This window comes from Choloepus didactylus, chromosome 1 (genome assembly GCF_015220235.1).
Source record: "Choloepus didactylus isolate mChoDid1 chromosome 1, mChoDid1.pri, whole genome shotgun sequence".
Lineage (NCBI taxonomy): Eukaryota > Metazoa > Chordata > Mammalia > Pilosa > Megalonychidae > Choloepus > Choloepus didactylus.
The window spans coordinates 206,991,827-207,008,295 of record NC_051307.1 but is presented as its reverse complement, the minus strand read 5'-3'; the positions used below and the strand labels follow the sequence as shown (position 1 = coordinate 207,008,295).

General features: G+C 45.1%; 2 protein-coding genes across 5 annotated transcripts in view; one reads left to right on the top strand and one right to left on the bottom strand.

Annotated features, from left to right (window-relative positions):
• Positions 1–8: 8 nt before the first annotated feature.
• IL17RB (interleukin 17 receptor B) lies at positions 9–14,843 on the bottom strand. 4 transcript variants are annotated; one of them, XM_037798364.1, is made up of 11 exons: positions 14,487–14,843; positions 11,903–11,927; positions 11,039–11,179; positions 8,316–8,443; positions 7,771–7,897; positions 5,865–5,912; positions 4,281–4,423; positions 3,804–3,869; positions 3,246–3,345; positions 2,011–2,109; positions 9–804 (listed from the first exon to the last, which is right to left on the bottom strand). In XM_037798364.1, the coding sequence occupies exons 3-11, from the start codon at positions 11,160–11,162 to the stop codon at positions 266–268; spliced, it is 1,374 nt and encodes a 457-aa protein (XP_037654292.1). In that variant the 5' UTR covers positions 11,163–11,179; positions 11,903–11,927; positions 14,487–14,843; the 3' UTR covers positions 9–265. The 4 variants fall into 4 exon arrangements, with proteins under 4 accessions (XP_037654292.1, XP_037654287.1, XP_037654275.1 ...); XM_037798359.1 differs by having other exon boundaries at positions 14,527–14,843; XM_037798347.1 differs by lacking the exon at positions 14,487–14,843 and adding an exon at positions 14,310–14,404.
• Positions 14,543–16,469, top strand: part of CHDH (choline dehydrogenase) — a 77,039-nt gene continuing 75,112 nt past the window's right edge. The window contains exon 1 of the mRNA XM_037798317.1: positions 14,543–14,915. The gene's annotated coding sequence lies outside the window, so the exon portion shown is untranslated. The remainder of the gene's footprint in view (positions 14,916–16,469) is intronic.

Sequence of the window (16,469 nt, the reverse complement as noted above, 5' to 3'; positions counted from 1 at the left end):
GTTAGTAATATTTGTAACAACAATTTTATTGGCCTGAAATTTTAAATTATGAGACTAAGGCAAGTGTAGTCTGCTTTGAATCTTCCATATTCTTATTGCTAGAGCAGAACTATACACAGTCCTCCCTACAGGAAGCTTGTACAGTAAACTTGAGGATCATCACAAATGCTTTTTTTCACCCTGGAATGGGGGAACTGGTGGGGAAGGAAAGCGTCAAGGTCTCTTGCTTCTCACCGGTGGGCCATGAGCAGCACCAGTAGTTGTGTCAGTCTTGTGAGATTTTACCCACTGACACTTGTTGCTTGATGTGGAGAAGTTCTTTGCGGAAAGCAGTGGCGTCCGTCATGAGGTGGTACGTGGGGCAGACGTTGAGAGCACTGTAGTCATCTTTGGTATCAGCCTTTCTAAAGTAGACCACCATGTATTTGTGCAGATGAGTTTGGCTTCTTAGATCGCTGCAGAAGAAGTTAAAGGCAAGGGGGAACAGGTCTTGAGAGTTCTCACTGGGGCTGCCCTGGTTCTTGCCACAGGCCCCATTACACATGGCACTGGCGTGATTGGACAGAAGGAAGATTACTTTCTCTGCTGCTTTCTTCTGAGTGGCAAGCCACTGCACTGGGCCCATCTCCGCTATTTTCTTTTTCTGCCACTTTTCAAGGATGACCTTGCTTCTGCAATGGTTTTGAAGGAATTCAGTGAAGTAACAAACTGTGTGATGGAAACATATTTCAGAGGGGTAAACCACAAGAACCTTAATGGGAGGCAGTAGTGTGGTAGTAGAAAAGGAAGTTTTCTTGATCCTTTCTGTGGGGGGAAAACGCACGTGTTATTTGTGAAGAGCAAACATCAGGCTCTGTAGTCTAAACCACTGCTGGTAAATGGTCCCTCACTAGAGACCATTTGCTGAGCACAAAGGACCTTGTTATGCCAAGTAGGGAGGATAATATCCCCGATATTCCTTTTGAACACATCACCTTGAAATACTGATGCTTAAACCTTTAAGGTGTTTTAAAATGTGCTTTTTAACTCCCTTGTACTAAATCAGTTCTCTCAATGAAGCCATAAATTTTCAAATAAATTCACAGAAACTGTTTAGGTTTAAGATACTTTATTTTAGGTGGGTTCTTCTAACTTTAGCATTTTTAGCTCTATATAAATAGGAAAACTTTGATCTCTGCACTTCACATCACATTTTGAATTTGGTCAACTTGGTTGTTGTACCATCTTCTACCTGCAGGTGGTAGAGTTTCTTTATTGTTCCATAAAGTTAACCAGTGCCCCATTTCAACCCCTGCAACTTAGCTCTAGAATTCTGCTCTAAACAGAAACTATATATGAAACTACTGCAATACAGGTCAAACAACATTCTTTAAATATAAGTATTCCCGAGGTAATGGCTTTCTTAGCTTAGAACACTGGATTAATGTTCTATCTACAATGTCACAAATGACTCAAAGGGTGCATTCATATTTTCTTTTACACATATGGAAAAGTAGAGAAGCAGAGGTTTTTAATGGGCCTGCCATTAGCTGTGTATCTATACACGTGCTATAATGCCTGTATTCAAATGTTCAATGTTTTTGAGTTGGCAAGGACTTGAGAGCATATCTGAATCCAAACTAATGTTCTTATGCCTTGCAATAACTATTTTTAAAAAGTAGGAACTGGCATAGAGTACCCATCGCAGGTAAAATGCAACTTGTCATTAGCAATCTTAATGCTCCTTACAGTACTTTGTTACATGTCTCAATGGTAAGATAAAACAGGTGCTAGTCAGCAGATCTGGAGGTCCTGATCTCTGCACAAACTTGGTGTACTTGGCAGCTGTGATTCAGTCATTATCACATCTGTCTTTTTAGGGCACTCTAAGGCATTAAGTAAATGCTGCCTAACTCTGGGAAATGCCAAAATGTGACTGCTTCTAGAGGAATTCCTGTTTTAAAAAAAACACAACTCATTTTGTTGTTTCCTCATTAAATTTTCTTTAAAGAATTGAATTCCAACCCTTACCGTGCCTCCACAACAGGAAGATCCCAGCCGCCAGGACCCACGCAGCCACCAGCAGAGCCAGGAGGAGGACAGGCAGCCAGCCTCTGAACATGCTTCTATCTGAGGAAAACATTTGCTTTCAGCAAAACAGAAACAAATTTGTCTCCTACTTGAAAACTTATATTTTCACTCTATATTTAACTTTGTAGAAGTTTAGTTCCCTTTAAAACCAAGGATCAGTAGATCTCTAGGAGGTCTGAGATAGGTGTTTTTTTCTGTAGTTTCCAGCTCATTCCTTAGATTCTCAGAAGAGATGACGGACTCAGGAGGTTAAGAACAGTCCTCTAAAATCACTTTGACTTCTTACTCCACCTATACACAGGCATTTTCAGGGTAGTAACCAGAGTTTACATTCAGTTTTGTTCTTTTATGAATTAGCATTTATTCAGGGTATGGTGATTTTTTACATACATTGTATACATAGTTGGCATTTAAAGGCTGTTTTGTTGGACTGACATTGCCACCCCTCAGAAATGTGAGAGATCAGGATAGCTCACAGAAGTACACACACACAAGTCATGGTTGTTAGGCACTGGGTTGGTTTCAGTTTATTTCAGATTCTAAAAATAACACTTCCCCACTTTTGACTCCATCCTTGGATTAGTTCTAGAAACACTTCAGTTGTCCGTTTGCAGTGAAAGAACTAACTGAAACACCTGTAAGTCCAGAGATATTTTCCAGAACATGTGCTCTCAGGCACCAGTGAGGCGTGTTTTTTGGTGCCAGTATTCTTAATTTGTTATCCAAATGTTGGCTGGGCCGCATCAAGTCACAGTAACAGTTAGGCCTGGGCCACTGAGGCTGATAAGAAAATCAAATGGAAATGCAGTGAACTGCATGTTCCCTTATATACCCAGGCTTTCTATGCCACTGACTTTTTGGCAGATCCTTATAGCACTTTTTTTTTTTTTGAGCATCCATTTTGCTCTGTTTTTTTCCTTACTTGTTTATATCCTGCTTCGTAGAGGGTTGTGAGTGACTTTATAGATAAAGGCTTCGTTCTTACTCCAATTATACGCTCTCTGGGACAGCAGTGACCTCTCTCCCCGTACCCCAGTTCAGCACACAGAAGGGACTCTCCCTCAGATTCCCCACATATACAATGCCCTGTCACAGACTGAATGGGGTTGGTGACAGGTGGGCCCTTCGTGTCCCGAGACTCTTTGGCCATCTTTTGAAAATGACTGGGCACTTACTGTTATCCGGAGGGACAGGAACACCTGTTTGTGGGCAAAGCACAACAGTTCCTTTGCGTCGGATGCAGTCATTACCACAAGTATGGAAATATGGAATCAACTAAGGAAAAATGAGAAATTCAGAAAATTCACTTTGAGTGAAAATTCTAACATTATTTCCACTTCCACCAAAACGTCTCTTCCCTTTTTTTATGGTTTCAACAATCCCACCCCCACCACTGTCCTAGCATTGTAATAGGACATTTTTAACTTGGTCACATTTCTGTAGCAAAGCCCTAAAATCCAAACCCATGAACTACAACTGAAATGTCTTAAGTTTGGTTTCATGGGTACAGACTTTCTGTTTTGGGTGGTAAAAAAGTTTTGGTAATGGATGGTGGTGACAGTAGCACAAGATTGTAAATGTAATTAATACCACTGAATTGTACACGTAAATGCTTAAAATGGGAAATTAGATGGCAAATATATATTACCACAAAAAAATTTTTAAAAAAGCAATAAATGATGGAGCAGTCTTCTAATGTCCCTTGCCTCCCCAAGAACCTCATTAAACTTTACCTGTACCACAGCACCTTCACTTTCCCCAGTCACTGGAATCACCACAGAAGTTCGTTTTACTTTGTTCTGGTGCAGGTAAGTGAGACAAAGTCAAGAATTATGAGCCATATGAGTGAGCAGATCAAAGACTGCCAATGCCCAAGAAGGCACTCTTCACAAACTGACTTAATTCATTAGATATTGTAACTAAGGATTCATTTCATATTCTGAAACTGACTTTTGGTTGGTCTTAGATTCACAGTATCATTTCCAAGGATGCTTATAAGGACTTATTTTTATCCTTCAAATGAATCAATATAGCCCAGCACATATAAACAGTGTACAGTTAGTCCTGTGTTCTCTCAAAACTGTAGATGAGGAAAATCTGAACTCCCCTGGGCCTGCTCAGGGAATCCATGTTTTTCTCCAACAGGGTAAGGAAAGCTGGAGGTCGAGGGTAAGGGTAATTGAGGTTAATGTAACAAGAAGCAGAAGTACCTCCAACACTTCAGAAAACCCAATAATGGTGTTGTTTTGGATGAGAGCCATGTATCTGTTTCCAAGAGGACTGGTTGTAAAATTCAGTTCTACAGTCTTCTCATTCTTCTTACAAGCTGTGATGTTTGGATCCCACAGACTTCCTATGAATCAAGAGAATCTCATGGATGAAGTTGCTAATTTTCTTCATTTAAATCCCCAAAGGGCTTTATAAGAACAAAGAGTTCTCAGGCACACATCCAAGAGCTGGAACTATTACACAGCACACTTATCACTACTCCTAGAATCTCAAAAGTACCTGCTGCCCAAGAAGGTTTGGGGGTTCCCCCAAGTCACTGCTTTGCTGAAAGTAGCTACCCTGGATGGAGAGTGTTGGAGGGACAGATTATGTTTTACTACTCACTTCTATTCTCAACATCCGTTTTGAGTTAAGGGTTGGTGTCAATGTTTTCTCTTTCCCAGGCTGGGGAGAAGGGACCAGAGGTTAGGCATGTCTAAGATTATGAAGCAAGTGAATTCAGCATCAGGACTACAGCTGCTAGACCATTCTGGGTTCCAATGGCTTTAGTAATCAGACCATTCTCCCAGCTTTTCTGGACATGAAGATATAAGGAAATATCACACAGTTTAGAGGATACCCTCACAGGTTGACTCTGTCATTGAGAGTCAGTTGTTTCATTCATGTGACTTGCAAATAAGGACTAAGTTAATTTCCAGGAACATGATATATGAGAGCATGAATTATTTCCCCACCTAGGAGGGCATTTCAGTCTCTAGCTCAGAACTGTCTTCAGGAGTTGAGGTCTAGGACCAACACAAGGCCCTAAGACCTCCTCATGCCCCCAGCGTCCTCCACACTCCTACTGACCTCTCTCCGTAGGGGGCAAGAGAGGAAGCACAGTGCTCCAAGTCTGCCAACAAGGAGAATGCTGGGTGCAGCTCTGTCAGATAGGGTACAAAGGGATGCCTTGTGGGGTGGGGGTGCATTTGCCTAAAAGACTGGGACTGATTCATTAGCATTCTAAGACTATATTACCCAGGAGTTTTTATAAATCCTTGGAAATTGGACACTTAAGACTGATTATCCCAAGTGACTTAAAAATTGAAAGGTTGGGCCCTAATGGTCTAACATGAGGGGCGAACCCCTTTGAGACCCAGTTAGGTCACTAACTCCAGCTAACGCTCCCACCTTGGTTGTTTGCTAATCCAAACAGAGGGTTCTTGGGGGTCCCTGTGGCCAGGGGTCAGCAGTGCTGGTGTCTGAGCAGGTAGAAGGGCCTTTAACCAGCATGAATGTAAGTGCAGTTTAGGCTAAAAATTTAGTTTAACCAAGGGGGTTGGTGTGGTTTTGTGTGTCCTTTGTTCTGCTACATAAGCCTCCTAAAAGTCTTAACTTCCCCAGACAGGCTGCCTAATTCAGGGAAAGAAGCACTGGAGCCAGGTGTCCAGGTGCTTCTGCTGTCACAGTATGAGTGACTTGGACACCTCCTCGTCTAGGCCTCATAAAAAAGTTGGATAGAGCTGTCCTGGTTTAAGTTATCACTTTCTTTTTAGAAACAAAAAGCAAACGCTGTATTTACTTACCTTCCTGGATGCACTTTTTTTTGTATTTCATTATGTGGTCTAGGCAGCCTGGAAATTTGAATGAAAGTTTTTACATTTCAGAAAAAGGGATCTCTGACCCATCCCCATACCTTGCCAACAAGTGCACACACACATACATGCTTACCACACCTGTAATGAACTGGAAAAACATTCCAGATGCGAGGTCAGAGAGCAAATTTAAATGGGACACCAACATTTTACTGTTAAACAGAAGGTTATCTACCTGGGAAGTATACCTGGAGTCTAATTTAAATACAACCTTTATCAGCCCTAATGAAAGATTCAGGACACTGAGCAGAGAGCCAGCCATCTTTCAAAAATAGGTTTGGGAATGTGTGAAGATATTCCCCCTCCAAGAGGCAGAGATTAAAGCTCCCCCCACTCACCCTATGGTGGGGTAGATTTAGTGACTTGTTTCCAAAGACTAGACATGGGAAAGGGAAACGTAGTATCTTTAGCCTAGAGGAAACTGGCAGACACCACCTTAACACCAGTGAGGTCGAGTGGACATCGCATGCCCCCTAATGGGACATGAATGACAGACACTTCCCCTCGGGTTGTATTCTTACTAAGTGCCCGTAACCCCAGTCTAGAGACAAACCCAGACTGGGGGACACTGGACAGGATGCCTGGCCAGTACTCAAGGTCAGGATAAACAAGACGAGACTGAGAAACTGTCACAGGCCAGAGGAGACCAAGGAGACACAATGACAAATTATACTGTGCTTCCCTGGTATGGATCCTGGAACAGAAAGAGGACATTAATTGAAAAACAGGTGAAATCCAGTAAAGTCTGGAGATGAGTTAATAGTAACCTAGCAATGTAGGTTCTTAGTTTTGATAAATGTACCAGGATAATGTAGGATCTTAACAGCAGGTGAGACTGGAAGACAGTCATATGGGAACTCTTTATACTATCTTGGCAACTTTTCTGTAAATACAAAATTATGTCTAAATAAAAGGTTTATTTTAATTAAAATGAAGTTTGGTCTCATGAAGAAAGCTGGAAACTACAGTTTAGCAAATTGTGTGGCACCAAGAACACACTGGACCACAATCTCAAAGAATAACAATGAATTGGAAAGTGCCCCATTTGGCTTTGACGCTTTGCCTGAGAGAAGAGAGGGACTGGGGTACGGAGCAGGAGACCAGCCCAGATTGGGGTGCGGAGAGGCCTGTTGCTGCCAGGCACCATGCGGAGCTGTTATAGACATTATCCTGTCTCATCCTCACCGCAGCCCATGAGTGACACTACAGGTGAGATAGTAGAGAACTGATGTTGTGTCAGATAGCATGTTTAAAAAACCCAGCATTCAACTCAGAACCACCCTGCCTCTCACAGGCAACTCAAGGGACAAGCCTACTGGAGTCCACAGACCCTTACAGACCAGCCACAGGCTGTTAAACACAGCCTGCTAGAAAAGCCAAGCCTGGAACAAACTTTTTGCATCAATGTCATAAAGAGTAACTAAAGTGCACTGATATAGGACTTGAGTTTGAATGCCAGCTTCACCTTTACCATGTGTATAACCCAGGACAATTTAACTTAACATCTCAATTTCTTCATCTATAAAATGGGTTAGCCTAACCTTAATTCAGTTAAAGAAGGCTTAACTGAGACAGTCCATGTCAAGTACTGAGCACAGTGCTTGGCAGGCAGGAATGGAAAACGGGCTTTTTTTCCTGTTATCTTTCCTGACTTAATCCTCATCTCTACTCTGTGAGTGAGGTGTGGTTTCTATTGTGTCCATATTAGAGACGAGGAAACCAAGACTCAGCAAGGCCAAATGCCTTGTCCAAGTTCCTGGGCTCTTAGTACCTAACCACATACCCCAAGCACATGTCCCAGTGAGACAGAGAATAAGAGAAGAGTGAGGAAGTTTACCTGGGGAAGTGAAATTCACAGACATGGAGGGGCCATCTTCATTCATATTTGCAGTAGGGATGTTATGGGCCCCGATGAGATAGAGGGTGTTTAGCTCTATAGGAAAGCCTATGTAGGAGAATGTCCACTGAAAGGCAAAGCAAGGAAGACCTGAATTTCCAAAATACTGTGCAATGCAGAAGAAGTATCTTTCATTGTCACCCTTTCATTTATTATTTCTTTCCTTATGCTACTGCTGAAACTTGTTCTGTCTCTAGGCATATGTCTCTGTTCTTAGGACAGAATCAGAGAAGTGTAAAATTTTAGAACCACTATATAATTTAAGTCCAACTCCTCGTACTTTGCTGATGGGGAAACTGAGTCCCAAAGATGCTACCTTGCCTAACGCACACAGCAGAGAAATGGCAAAAATGGGATTTGAACCCAGACATCCTGCTTCATCTGCACTGCAGCTGCTCACCAGCCTGTTTTAGCAGGACATCAGCCATGTTCCCCAAAGGGCCTAGCTTTTAACAACAACTAGCTAAGTGCCTGACAGTGCTTACTTTTCCACCAGAGGGTCTGGTCTGACTCTGGAAGGCATCTGTATAATTGCACCTCACGCAGCTGTAGGACTGGAAGTTGCTTTTGCCTGTCACACAGATCTTGGTGGCCTTCAACAAGCGGATGCTGGCTGTGGAGACAGGCAAGAGAGAGGTGGTTTATTTAGCACTCACTATGGAGCAGACTTGACGTGAGACACTTTACATGACTCATTGCACAACAGCCATAAAAGGTATACACTATTATTATTATTATTTTATTCATTAGAGAAAATGTGGGTTTGAAGAACAATCCTGCATAAATACAGGACTCCCATATACCATCCCATTATTAACCACTTGCATTGGTGTGGACCATCTGTTACAACCGATGAAAGCACATTTTTATAATTGTACTGTTAACTATAGCCCATGGTTTAACTAAGGGTTCACTGTGTTGCACAGTTCTATGGATTTTTTTTAAATTTCATTCTAGAAACACATATACAACCTAAAATTTCCTTGTAACCACATTCAGATACATAATTCAGTGCTGTTAATTATGTTCACAATGTTTTCCTACCATCACTACCATCCATTATCAAAATTTTTTCATTGTCCTAAATACAGTGTTTATTTTAAGCCTCAAATCCCTAATCCCTACCCCGACTCCAACTCTGTAAACTATATTCTAGATTCTGACTCTATGGGTTTGCTTATTCCAATTATTACATTATCAGTGAGATCATACAATATCTGTCCTTTTGCCTGGCTTATTTCACTCAACGTGATATCTTCAAGATTCATCAATGTTGCTGCATGTATCAGAACTGCATTCCTTTTCACAGCGGAATAATATTTCACTGTGTGTAATACCAAATTTTGTTTTTATCCATTCATTGTTGCTTGACACTTTTGGCAACTGTGAAAACACCACTATGAACATCAACATGCAAGTATCTGTTCGAGTCCTACTTTCAATTCTAGAAGTGGGAAGTTGGATTTCCAGGTCATTTTTAGCTTTCTGAGGAACCACCAAACTGTCTTCCATGGTGGCTGGACCACTTTACATTCCCACCAGCAATGAATGAGTGTTCCTATTTCTCTACATCCTCCCCAACACTTGTAACTTTCTGTTTTTTTTTAAATAGTATCCAATCTAGTTGGGTGTGAAGTGGTATCTCATTGTGGTTTTTATTTGCATTTCCCTAATGGCTAATGGAGTTGAGCATCTTTTCATGTGCTTTTTTCGCATTTGTATTTTTTCTTTGGAGAAATGTCTATTCAAGTCCTTTGCCCATTTATCTTTGTGTGGTTGAGCTGAAGGAGGTAGGAAGACGCTATGATTGTCCCCAATTATGTATGTATATAGTGAAAATGAGGCTTGGGAGTTTCAGGGAGCCTTCCCTAAGCTCATAAAAGCTCATTACTAGCAGAGTATGGATACAAATTCCAAAATCCAAGCTCTTTCCTTGTCACAGATGAGCCTGAAGTTTACAGGGTCCCTGCAAAGGTGACTCTAGCTCTGAACCATTCTAGGTCTCTGAGAGTAGTCCTGCCTTGGGGAAACTGCAAAGACCTTCCAGAGTGTCATCACCAAACCATGCCAGTTATGACTGTACCTTTATCCATGCTGATCCTTCTCCCTGGAATACCCCTTTTTTCCATTCCCCAACTCTCAGAGTTTTACTCCTTCAATGGCTAACTCATGCACAATAGCTTATAATCACAGCTAACAAATAACAAGAGTTCAATCTGCCAGGTAACAGACCAAACGCCTGGTGCATCATCTCATTTGAAATGGTCTCATCAGGGCCCTCCCCTGCTCTGCTGGCTGCCATGCCCCTCAGAGGGAGCACGGCTTCCTTCTGGGATTCCCCTGACACCGGGCCCATGTCTGCCTCCCCCACCCCTTAGAGAACCTACCTGGTAGTGACTATAACTGACTCATCTCTCTGTGCCTGAATTTTAGCAGGTGAAAGCCATAAACATGGGCTTTAGGATTACAGGATTGACTCACTGAAAGGAATCACAAGTTGTCATGTGCATAGTTTGGGGGAAATGCCAAGATTTTCATGATGTCATATGGGAACTGGAACAGTAATCTGCTATCTAAGCAACTGCTTTTCCTAACCTTGGAGGAATCATCTGTGGCCTTGCCCTTTTTTTCTTCCATAAATTTTAACATACAGACCAAAAAGTATGCACCTTATAAGCATAGCACTCAAAAACTTTTCATGCCCATGTAACCATAGCCAGGTCAAGAAACAGAGCATTCCAACCCCAGGAGCCCCTCTCAGGCTTCCTTTTAGCCCCTCCCTAATTCCTAAGAGTAATCACTATCCTGACCTGTCACATTGCTTAGATTAGTTTTGCCTGTGCATTTTGTAAATGGGATCATGTGGCATGCATGACTGCAAGTATATATGTAGATATATGTGTATGAACTTTTTTGAATCTGGCTTATGTTTGTGAGATCCATCCACACTTTTGTGTGTAGTTATACATTGTGCATTCTCATTGCTGTAAAGGATTTCACTTTGTGACTCCATTCTACTGTCGGTGGGCATGTGAGTGCTTTCCAGTTTGGGGCTATCATGGGCAGTGCTACTATGAACATTCTAGCATGTGGCTTTTGGTATAATTTCTGTTGGGTATATGCCAAGGAGTAGGATTAATGGGTCATATAGTCTGAACATGTTCTGCTTTAGTAGACAGTTTAGGACTTACCTTTGATGCAAACTTACCATCTGCCCGGAGTATCCAGCTTATGTTCATCAAAATTGAATGGTCCTCCGTTGCAATGTTGGTTTTAACAGGTTGCACTCGGAGGTCCCGCAAGTCTCCTGGGGTCAGAGCGTGTTGGACCATCCACTCTGGAGATGGCCCTGGGAGAAGGCAAGACCACCCGTGACACTCCCCTTCCAGGCCCAGCTTGATGCCATCCCCTCCACGTGACCCCCGTCCCCCATTCACAATGCATCAGTCCTCTCTGCTGAGGCAGATCAACCACTTCTTGGTACTAGATGGTTTATAGCCAAGGTGACTGCTGACCTGAGAAATACTCTAAACGTGTTTGTGTGAGTATGGATGTGTGTATGTATTTAGCGTATCTGGCATGTTTATTAGAGTCAGTCCTGCCTTCCCCATGCCTCATTCCTGGACTCCAGCCAACTGGCCCACATGCTGCCCATTTACCCACCACCCAGTCTTTGCTGATTCCAGTTCAACCTCCCTTATCTACATTTCCTCGGCAGAAGCCCATTCATTCCTCAAATATCACATTTCAAAGACACTGTCTTCAATAAAACCTTTGCATCCTGTCCCCAACTGTAAGTGACCTCCCTCTCTCAGTACTTGATCTCCCTCTGTAGTGTGGCAGGATTTGCCTTCCATCTTGCATGACGATTTCTCCCCTGCCTTTGCCCCCTTACTGGTCAGAAGGCCAGCCCATCTGAATCACCTGGTTATTCCCCAGAGTTCTGCCTTGGGCAGATGGAGGCTTCATCTGCACCAGTTAACAAAGCAATAGCTCATTTGGGACTGACTGCCAATGACCTACTGCCTGGATTCAGGCCCTTTCCCAAATACCTGTTTCCTGATGCACCTACCGGTTTCAGAGCCACACTGAGTAGTCTGCAAAGGAGAAAGAAACCAAGTGTCATGTTGAATGGCAACAAACCACAAGCCTTCTTTTGCCAAATTAGACAAGACACGATCTTTTTCCTTAAATGCATAAACAAGTAACAAACTTTCAAAGAAAAGATGAGCAGGAAGTCACTTCAGTTTGGGGTAAACTAAGTTGCCTCTTTGTAGGCCAACTTTGATGAACCACAGATTAGCTGTTAGTATACCTGATGCTCAAGCCTGCCTACCCACCTCAGTGAAAGGCCAGAGATGGGTCCTCACCTCTCTGGGCCTTGGCCTTCTTTGCTGTAAGCAGGGGATATCTCTGGACCATCATGAAGCCCCTTCACACTCTAATATTTAACTGTAGGTTTCAGGACAGTCTGGAATATTAGCTGAGTTTCCTCAGGTTAAAAACTGGCTATGCAAAGATGAACAAAAGAAAGCTATAAATGCAGTCCATGGTGCCTTTCCCAGGTTCTTTAAAACAACCCTCTTCTAATACAAAAGGACTCATCTTAGCTATTTAGAAAATCATATGGAATTGCATCTTTTAAAAAGAGCTTTCCAAAAAATGTGTATATTCAGTGTCCAGGAAAGGCCTGTACTAAACTTTTTGGAGTTAACTGCTTATTTCTTTTCATAAGAAAAAAATAATTAGTACTTTGGTTTCAGAAAAAGATACTGACTCTAAAAGGTCTAACTTTTAGGCAGGAGCAAGTTCCAGTGACAAAACTCATTGTGATAAATCTGCTGGCTCTGGAATTTGACCCTTCTCTGCCTCAACATTTCCAAATACCCCCCTCCCTTTTTTTTTCAAAGAGTTAATTATACAATCTTTTATTTCAAGCTTAAAAAAAAAAACAAAACTTAAATTATTAGGAAAATATTTACAGGATTGATCACATTTAAAAGTCAGACTGGACACGAGGGGCCATTTTGTTTCCCTTGTTGGGATAGGCTGGGAGAGGTTGCATGACCTGCCTTAGTTTTCCCAGCTCATTTGCCAAAGTCAATGAGAGAACCCTCTCTCCCGACAGCCCAGACCCAACCAACACTGAAAACATACCAGAGATGAGGCTCAGCCATTTTGTTAAAAAAATAATTACATGCTTTTCTAGTGTTTAAGAAAAACCTTAATTTTCCTGGGTTATCTCTATAGAATCATTCTAGGAACTTGCATGTTTTAGAAAATTCTTATAAAAATAACCTCATCTCTCCCACAGGTCCTACTACCTCTTATCAGGTATGGTCTTTGGAGCGGCAGGAGTATGGAAAGCCATCTGTAAAGCCCAAATGGATTTTTCAGCAGCCTTATTGGCTCAGTGTCCTCTTTCCGGAAGCTGGGAGCCTGGGCCAGTGCTTTGGTTCTAAGTGCTTTGGAGAACATCTTCTTGCTTCCCTTCTGGAAAAGCGACGATGAATATAGTGATATAGGCCTCCTCGTCTGGTGTCCTTGTCCAAGGCCTCTAACACAGACTAAGCCGGGTCCTTTAAATACTTGAAAGGGTGGAAAACCAAAGTCGCCAAACACCTAACTCCAAGGGATAGCATCAGAACATTTTTTTAACAAATGAGACAACAAACTAGGAGCCTAGTTATTGTCAAAGGGCTGGTAAGACAAGTTTTAGCAAGAAAAAAAGCAACTGCTCTAAACTTTACAGAGTTCAAACTCTGGCCTTATAGCAAAGGGAACAAGTTCTTCCTCTGGTGGAAAAGGCCAAAAGGGCCTCCGAACTCAAAGGGCAAGGAAAGTAGCTGAAGACCTCAGGTGTAGTGAATACGATTTGTCTTTCCATAACCATCAACAAGTAACCAGCACATTTATATGCCACATGCAATGCAACCACAGCAGGGTTGTGATTTTTAATGCTGTTTTAAGGATGAGCTTTTTGGTCTTTAGTGATCCAGAAGATTCTCTCAAGTCTGAGGTTTATCAAACAACACGGCAGAATATGCAGGTGATAATAGAGCAGCGGTTCTTGCACCCCAGTATGTGAACAGACCCCAAGACTCAAAACAATAACAAGATTGAGCACCTTCTATGTGCCAGGCTCCCGGCACTGAGTTTCAGGCTGTGTCTTTCCTCATGAAACCTGGTGACTTAGGTGTTTCCCCTGTTTTTACAGATGAGGACACCGAGGTTCGGTGAGTAAAAAAGAATCAAGAGCATCTGATCCCAGGTCTAATTCCCACTGGAGCCAGCGGGCATGTGAAGGTCTGAGACCAGTTGAGACTGCCCCAGAGGGTGCAGACCTGCCTTTTCCAGGGCACCCCCCAAGAACGCTCCGAAGCAGCGTAGGCTGGAGGATCCGGCGCGGACAGGGTCCGGGCTCGAGGAACAGGAACACGGGAAAGAGACGCGGGAAACCGGCGAAGGAGGGAGCTTACCGGCTCTGGAGTCGCGGCGCCCCAGCACAGCGCGGCCAGGCTCAGCAGCGCGAGCGACATCACGGGGCCCCCGCCCGGAGCCGCAGCAAGCCACACTCTGCGCTCTTATCCACGCGCCCCGGGCCGCCCCCCCCGGGCTCCGCCCCCCACCGCCCGGGGAGGGAGCCGCCCCCTCACCCTCTCTCCCTCTCCCGGGATGCGGAACGTCGAAGTGCACCTTCACTTGTCCGGGCGCCGAGGGCTGGGTCGGGGGTGAACTGCTGCCTGCCCTTCGCGGGCACAGCGCGGACAGCCGCGGCGCCTAGCGGGTCCCGCGCACACGTGCGTGCCGCGAGCCAGGTGCGCCCCCTGCACCCACGCCTCGGGCCCTCGTGCGCTTCCCGCCCTGCCCCGCGCCGGGGCCGGCCAGCTCGGCGCCCCCGCCCCTGCCCCGGGGGGACGACCCAGGCCGCGCAGCTCGCGGCCCCCTTCCCGCCCGCGGACGGCGCGCGGTAGGCGGGCGTCACCAGTTAAAGTGTAGCGGGGCGGCCGCCTCCTATCCAGTCCTCCTGCCCCTCCTTCTCCACAGCAGCCAACTTTCCGTGCACTCCGGCCGAGCTGCCGAGGGTGAGTAGCGGGGTACGCGTCCCGACCCCGGGCCCGACCCGTACCACAGCGGTTGCCGCCGGCGCCCTGACTCCCGCCACGCACGGCCCGAGGGCCTCAGCCCCGGAGCCCCAGCGGCCTTGAGGCCGAAGGTTTGGTGGTCGGAGGGACCCGGGCGGGATTTACTTCAAAGGCCGAACCCCGGAAACAAAAGAGGTGGGACGAGCGCAGCTGAAACTTCTTTGAGTTCTTCGGGGAAGCTAGTTTTTCGCAGGAACTAAGTTGTTATACCTTATCAGAGTAATAGATAACCGCTCTCCCACTCCCAGATTTTCTGATAAATGTATATTTCCACCAAATGAGGTCTGCCTGTAATACTAGAGGCTCCGAAGCTCCGTCGGTTCGGAGCTGCCGTTTTCAGTTTTCTCTCTGCCCAGGATCACTCAGCGCTGCTTAAAATGCAAATTTTGAGTCCGCCCTCAGAGGTTCCTGCTCCGCAGGTTCAGGATGGGGTGAGTGGTCCAAGGACCATTCTGTGAGGAACAGTGGTTTGGGGAAGGTCAAAAAAAAAAAAATCAGTTGGTCTAATAGTGGAGTCACAGAGCCAGGAGTTCACTTGTTTCAAGCCCCTCCTTTTATAGACGGCAAGGTTGAGGTGACCAACTCAGAATCACTTAAACTTGTAGGCCCGGTAAGCTCCAGTCTAAGGATAAGAAAACTGAGACCTAGGGAGGAATGTGGCATGTATGGATGGAGCTGTTGACTCGGGAGAGATTGTATTGAGTCTCACAGCCAGTGCTGGCTGAGCCCCTACTGTGTGCTGGGGCTGACCCACTTGCTGGTTCTGGCCTGCACAGCGCAGCGCCCAGGCCCTAGCCTTGGGATCTGCAGGAGGCTTTGGCACAGTGCAGCAGGGTAGCCGGTGGCTGTCCAGAGAACTGGTCTGGTTCTTGACCGAGGAGTGTCACTCACTGTTCAGGCCCTCACTCAACCCCTCTGAGTTGTTTTTGGGCCTTGAGGTCTCTGAGATCAGTTTGTAGTTCTGATAGTCTGTCTTTCTGCCCAGCAAACACCTACTGGGTGCCAGGCATCCTGCCAGGTACCAGGGGTGCAAAGGTGGATGATATGTGGTGCTGGCTGATGGGTACTCTTGGGCTGCGGGGGAGGCCACGAGCAGTCTGTTCTGGGCACATGCACCGTGTCCGCAGAAGGGCAGATGGGACAGCCTCATCTGCCAGCCTGAGATAGTGAACTTTGTCCTGTGGTGCTGAAGAACCATGGAAGTTTTCCATTGTGACCACAATTGTTTTAGAAAGGCCCATCTGGTGCCGACCCTGCTGGGGTGAGCTAGGGGCTGTTAAGTGTGAGTGAGGGCTTTGGGAACAACCAGGGACCCTGAGGTTAGGCCTGGAGACATGGCTTGTGAATCAGCCCTTTATGGGTGTAAGTTGAAACCCCAAGGGGTGGTGGAGCAAAGAAGCTAGGGCCCTAGAGGAGGAGGGCTTTGCGGAGTGAGGACTGTCAGGGACTGCCCCTGGGGAAAACCGAGGGGTGAGGGAGTAGCCCATGGGGCAC

What these genes read in the sequence shown, in the direction of transcription:
- IL17RB (XM_037798347.1), bottom strand. Translation starts at nt 14,369, where the DNA reads ATGTCGCTCGCGCTGCTGAGCCTGGCCGCGCTGTGCTGGGGCGCCGCG. An exon ending in TGTGAATTTCACTTCCCCAG is followed by an intron (nt 5,913 to 7,770) that starts GTAAACTTCCTC and finishes TCAAATTTCCAG; the next exon opens with GCTGCCTAGACCACATAATG. An exon ending in CTTCCTGTTGTGGAGGCACG is followed by an intron (nt 805 to 2,010) that starts GTAAGGGTTGGA and finishes TTCCCCCCACAG; the next exon opens with AAAGGATCAAGAAAACTTCC.